At 34.5% G+C, this 6,913-nt stretch overlaps 1 protein-coding gene across 1 annotated transcript; it reads right to left on the bottom strand.

Moving 5' to 3' along the window:
* Positions 1-4,553: 4,553 nt before the first annotated feature.
* Positions 4,554-5,735, bottom strand: LOC149175184 (pectinesterase inhibitor 9-like). The gene has a single exon (XM_089422780.1). It carries the CDS (start codon positions 5,531-5,533, stop codon positions 4,796-4,798), a length of 738 nt encoding a protein of 245 aa, XP_089278906.1. The 5' UTR covers positions 5,534-5,735; the 3' UTR covers positions 4,554-4,795.
* Between the last annotated feature and the right edge of the window lie 1,178 nt (positions 5,736-6,913).

Genomic DNA, 6,913 nt, shown 5'->3' with positions numbered 1-6,913 from the left:
TCAGTGAAGCAACGGTTGTGTCAGAAAAGGAAGAAGCAGGTACTCGTCTGTGGCATCAGCGATTGGGTCATATGAGCGAGAAAGGTCTTCAGATACTGATGAAACGTAAATCTCTTCCCGATCTGAAATCCTTGAAGTTAGATTTCTGTAAACATTGTGTGTATGGAAAACAGTGTAAACAAAGATTTAAAGTTGGAAATCATAATAGTAAAGATGTTTTAGACTATATTCATTCTGATCTATGGGGGCCATACCCTGTTGTGTCATATGGAGGTGCATTGTATTTTTTAACGTTTATTGATGATTTCGCTCGTAAAGTTTGGGTCTATATGCTAAAAAGGAAAGTTGATGTATTAAATGTCTTTAAACAATTTAAAGTAATGATAGATAAAAGAACAGGAAAATCTATTAAATGTTTAAGAACTGACAATTGTGGTGAGTTCACTTCAGTTGAATTTGAACAATACTGTAAGGATGAGGGAATTGTTAGACACAAAACTGTTGTTTATACTCCTCAGCAAAATGGTGTTGCTAAGCGTATGAATCGGACTCTTATGGAAAGAGCCAGAAGCATGATCAGCAATGCTAACTTGCAAAAGGAGTTGTGGGCAGAAGCAGTATCTATTGCTTGTTATTTAGTTAACAGATCACTTTCAGTAGCAATTGATTGTAAAATTCCTGAAGAAGTTTGGACAGGTCAGTCTTGTGACTATTCACATTTGAGGATATTTGGCTGTGATGCTTATTCTCTTATTCCGAAAAATCAGCATTCAAAATTAGATCCAAAGTCGAAATGTTATGTCTTTGTTGGGTATGACTATGCAGTGAAAGGATATAGGTTGTGGGATTCTACATTGCGGAAGACAGTCATTAGTAGAGATGTAACATTTGATGAATCCTCTCCGTTAAAATAAAATGTTGAATGAATTGAACAGGAACAGGTATCGCCGAATCAACAAGTTCAGTTGGAGGCTAGACCTTTTGGTAATAGTCGAAAGGAAGGAGAGACTTCTGGAGAAAAAGGTGTTGAAGACACAAAGGAAGCCTTTGAAGCTTCTGAACCAGTGCAAGTTTCTGAACCAGTTCAGCAATCAGTCGCTTTGAGAAGGTCTACAAGGGAAAGGAAAACTCCCAAAAGGTATGAAGATTCTACTTCATCTTTTGCTTTGATTACTGAAGATGGGGAACCCTCTTGTTATCAGGAAGCAGTAGATGATACAGATAGCGAGAAATGGAAAATGGCTATGGAAGAAGAAATGGACTCCTTAGCCAAGAAGAATACCTAGGATCTTGTAGAGCTTCCTGAAGGGATAAGTGTTGTTGGATGTAAATGGGTCTTCAAGCTGAAACAGAAAGTTGATGGAAGTATCGAAAGGTATAAGGCGCGACTGGTAGCAAAAGGGTATTCTCAGGTTGAAGGTATAGACTTTCATGAGATTTTTTCTCCAGTTGTAAAACTTGTTTCTATACGTACTGTGTTGGCACTAACTGCATTGCTTAATCTTGAGTTAGAACAGTTAGATGTTAAAACAACTTTTCTACATGGTGATTTGAACGATGAGATATATATGGAACAACCAGAAGGTTTTGTACGAGGTCGCCGCAGAAGATTAGTTTGCAAGCTCAGGAAATTAGTGTATGGTCTGAGGCAGTCTCGCAGACAATGGTACAAGAAGTTTGATTCCTTCATGGTGAGCCAGAACTTTATAAGAAGTGAGTATGATCATTGTGTGTACTTCAAAAGTTTCAATGGCATATTCATTATCTTAGCTTTGTATGTTGACGATATGCTTATTGCAAGAAAAATCTTGGAAGAGATCAACAGGTTAAAGGCTCAACTCTCTAGGACGTTTGATATGAAGGATCTTGGAGCAACAAAACATATCTTGGGCATGGAGATACACAAAGATAGGAAAAATGGTAAGATTTTGTTATCACAGCAGAAGTATGTGGAGAAGGTACTTGAAAAGTTCTCTATGAATAATGTGAAACCTGTTAATGTTCCACTAGCTTCCCATTTTAAGCTTTCTTCCATTTTGAGTCCTAGAGCTGATGAAGAAAAGCAGTATATATCTCATGTACCATATGCAAACGCTGTAGGCAACTTAATGTATGCGATGGTATCTACAAGACCTGACATTTCACATGCAGTTTGGAGTTGTCAGCAGGTTCATGGCAAATCCAGGTAAAGAACATTGGCAAGCAATGAAATGGGTGCTTCGATATCTAAGAGGCGCAAGTGACCATTGCATCGTCTTTAATGGTAGTGAAGGATCAGTCTGCGGATATGTAGATGTTGACTATGCAGGTGATTTGGAAAAAAGAAGATCTACTACAGGTTATGTCTTTACTCTTGCAGGTGGAGCAATTAGTTGGATGTCAAAGCTTCAAGAAACAGTTGCGTTGTCCACTACCGAAGCTGAATATATAGCTGCTTCAGATGCGAGTAAAGAAGCAATCTGGTTAAAGGGTCTGCTCGATGAGATTGGAAGGACGCAAGAGAAAGTGAATGTACTTTGTGACAGTCAAAGTGCTATTCACTTGGCTACAAATCCTGCTTATCACAACAGAACCAAGCACATTGATGTAAGGTATCATTTTCTAAGACATGTGATCGATGGCGGAAAAGTAGCTCTTCAAAAGGTCCATACGTGAGAGAATTGTGCAGACATGTTCACAAAGCCAGTTACAATAGAGAAGCTGCGGTGGTGTTTAGCTTCTCTTGGCTTGCAGAAAAGATGATGAATGGGCATGGGCAAGAAATTAGGAAAATTGTTGTCAAGGTGGAGTTTGTTGTTAGTTTGACAACGAATTAGTAACTTTGGGTAAAATGTAACTAGACAGTTTTATACCAAAATATTAGTTATGTAACGACGATCGATGATATAAAACTAACAAATGCCCATGAAATGTAATGAGTGGAGAATCATTGTTGAATAACAAATTCCAATCCAATTCATTTTCTTGTCTTAGTTATTTTGTTAAGTTTCTTTGTTTTCTTCATTATTTTCGTTATTCGTACAACACATATAAGATGACCAAATAAGAGGGGGCATTGTGGAAATTTTATTCAAAACTGAAGACCAAATAAGAGGGGGCATTGTGGAAATTTTATTCAATACTGATAGCCAGCAAAGTGTTGTATTGAGTGCGTTATGTCTGATGGCCGACAAAACAACCCAGTTGACAAGTATCACACAGAACTACGTACAACAAACAAATGTTATCACACACTCAATGATGATGAATGTGTCTGTGTAGTCCCGAATTACTGGATTTTATTAAGCTTTTATGGTCTCACGGGTTACAATAATCCTCTAAAAATGTCATGATAATATTGCAAATGTCGCTATATATCACAACCTGCATTAAAATATCACCATAGCCATGGATAGATGCATATACAGTCATATAAATTCAATTTGTTTTTGAACATTTTTGTGTTTTCTTAAATTTTGCTAATATTTTATGACATTTTCTCGGGATGATGTTATATTTATTTTCCGATCCCTCAATCATGATTTCTCTGGTACAATGTTGGCAACATTGGTAGGAATTCCGGAATAACATATTAAGTGGTCACATAAATCTATTGAAATAATAATCATATTACATATTCGATCTACAATCATGTTATAAATTTTAATAGATAAATATATATCATTATAAATGTTATAAAATAATTATGAATTAATATGTTTAATATACCTGAAATGGAATATGTAAATATGAAAAAGTATAGGTGATATGATTTTCTTAGACTTCTCAATATCTATTATTTGTTATTTAAAATTGAAATTCAATAACTCATTTTTATAACTCTTATCTAATTGATTTTATAAGCCTAATGTTAGTGTAATTTATATCTATAATTTATGATTAATTGTTTTGGTTTTTAATAAAGTTAAGAGTGGACATAAAGATAATAAAAAGAAATGACATTATGAAAGTGTTGGAAGCAAATATAACAAAGAAAACAACATTACCATAACTAAATGTGATATCAATTCTTAAATTGTTAGATAGGGATAATGCTCATAACACATAAATTTAAATTGTGATCTGCAAATGAATTCCAAACAGCAAAACTCCAGAGCCCTGAGTTGGTGATGGGAGTTTATCCTTCTACACTATGGGCGTATGGGTGAGGCTTCCATAGGTTTAAACAAAAGTAAAACTATTGCAAATGGACTCCAAACACCAAAACTTCAGAAACTGGAGTTGGTAATCAAACACTGAAACAAAATATTTAAACTTTTCTGAATTTTTTTATTAAAATACCCATAAAATAATCCATACACCAATATGGCAACAAAATATTTATCTAAGTGATACCCATATGCTAGATTTAATGTTGTGGAAAGATGCAACATATTAATAAATATAGAGATTATATTTTAGCCTTTGGATGGAAAAAAAGTTATGTGCTGAATTAATACTCATTGACCAAGTCTGGGAGGTGTGAATACTAATGGGTTATTGAAACTCTCACCTGGTCCATTTGAATCACTAAATACACCCATAATAAAGATATAGTAAGTAGGGACAGAAGATGTTCCAAGAGACGCAAGATCTTCAAATACATTGAGGCTTGCATAACAAGAAGATACACCAGATTTTCAAGTGCAATGCATGCTTTCATAACAACAGTTAAAAATAAAATGGCAAAAGCCAAGGGAACCAGAGCAGCTCGGAAAGCAGGCAGTTACCAGTGAAATGAAGCAATATGGTACAACTGAAAGTGGAGATTAACTATGGCTGTGCCATGGACGAAGAAGGATTAACCGAAAAAATTTCAGGGAACGTTATCCATGGAATTTTCTGAGGCGGAAACAAAATTGACAATAGCAAGATCGTTGCTCACCATTTCTCTAAGATTTTCTATCTTTTGCTTCATGCTTTCATCCATTAGCAAACCCGAGTCTCCAAAATCATCGACGCAGGTGGAAGGGTTAGTGAGTGCGGCGCTGAGCCATGTGCTCAAATTGTCCATGCTCTGCTTCCAATCTTCCTCTCCCAACACCGAAACCGAACAGTTAAGCTGATCCACTGTATAACCCAACAGTTCCGTGCAATCCTCAAGGGCGTCCTGGCTCTGGTCTTCTGCTGATTTCTTCAGTTCCGCGACAAAGTCATTAACCCTAATGGCCTCATCAAGGCTAACCTCCACTGCAATTCTTGCAAGCTCGCTCATGTTTGCCTCCTTCGACCCCGGAAACGATAACAGAGACGAAACGCAGAGGTCGTAATGGGAAGTTGAGTTGCAGACCTTGCGGACGGAGGCCGAAACAGTACCGACGTCGTAATGTATAGTTGAGTTGCAGAGGTTGCAGACGAGCTCTGACGATCGAATCCGATTATGACCAGTTTCCTCATTATGGGTCAATTGAATGCTCACACAAATTACACAAACCAGAAGAATGGTGGAGAATATTGCAGCCAGAATGGCTTTCTTCCTCCACTCTTTCTGTGCCTCGTGGGTTGAGGTAGCAGGTGAAGGAACAATTTTTTCGTAGCCATTGTTGGAATTCATCTCTCTGCCTATATGCCAAACACAGATTTTTGGTTACTTGTACTTGGTTCTGCTCAGTGCCTTTTAAAATATGAGATTTGCAGATATGTAAGTGGGGCGGTGGATGTAAGAATCCTTTGCTCTAATGCAAAGGAAAGCGTGCTGTGAAAACATATTTTTCTTGACCTGCAATCATGGGTACGTTTCAATTGGATGTTAGATTAGTGGTGCTGCGGAAGGTGAACCTTAGAGATCGACTGTCAACTCTTTCATGGGCCCTTATCTAAATAAAAATAAATTATAAAGTGAAGCACTTTAGCTTTTATATCATCCGAGTAAGTTTCCATTCATATTTTTTTATACCAGAGGATAAATAAATCTTGTGAGTGTCCACTCATATATATATATTTCTGTGTCCATTCATATTTATATTTGTGGATGGATAAGTCTCATTGTTAGATAATTGCTATATATATATATGTGAGGTTATGGTTCATAAGTGTTATTTTATAAAATTAAAAGTATGAGAGTAATGGAGTTTTTATATTTTAAAAAGTTTGTAGGTGTTGATAAAGATGATGAATTATATTAGTTGGTTCAAAATGTGTTTGTAAAAATTTTTCTTATCTGATTTCTTTATTCTTCTCACATAAACTTAAATTAGAAAAAAAATAAAGTATTCTCAATACTTTTGAAATTTTAAAAATATATATACACTTATGTGTTAGTATATTCCAAAGTTACATATAAAATATGTTATAAAATCAATATAATATATGAATTGTAACATTATATTTACAATATATTACAAAAAATTATAAAATCAATATAATATATTGATTGTAACCTTATATTTTATATTTTTCATTCCTATGCTATTGTGTTACGTTTATATATATATATATATATATATATATATAGAGAGAGAGAGAGAGAGAGATATGGGTTTATTTTTCAACTACGGATAATAATTGATGTATAATTAGTTATTACTATTGTCATATTACTTAACATAGATCTATAATTAATTACTATTGTCATATTATTTAACATCGAATCGAATCTAACAAGTAAATTTTTTGTATTTTGTATTTTATTTTATAATGGAAATGTAAAATATCAAATTTATTGATTCAAAGAAAAGGAAAACATATAAGAAAAAGAAGACATATGTATCAAATAATTTTGTTATAAAGTATCAAACCCAAGTGAGGTTTTAAACAAGTTTTATTTTGGTAGACAATGTGTTTATAAGTGGGATTTGAAGTGTGAAGTTGTGGGCATTATATCACTAATATAATGATTGATTAGTTAAAAAATGGTTATAATTTTGTTATAAAGTATCAAACTCAAGTGAGGTTTTAAACAAGTTTTATTTTGGTAGACAATGTGTTTATAAGT

This window comes from Pinus tabuliformis, chromosome 4_1 (assembly GCF_031772625.1).
Source record: "Pinus tabuliformis cultivar Carrire ecotype Pingquan chromosome 4_1, CPIR1, whole genome shotgun sequence".
Classification (NCBI taxonomy): domain Eukaryota; kingdom Viridiplantae; phylum Streptophyta; class Pinopsida; order Pinales; family Pinaceae; genus Pinus; species Pinus tabuliformis.
This window is presented reverse-complemented; position numbering and strand designations above follow the sequence as displayed.

What these genes read in the sequence shown, in the direction of transcription:
- LOC149175184 (XM_089422780.1), bottom strand. Translation starts at nt 5,533, where the DNA reads ATGAATTCCAACAATGGCTACGAAAAAATTGTTCCTTCACCTGCTACC.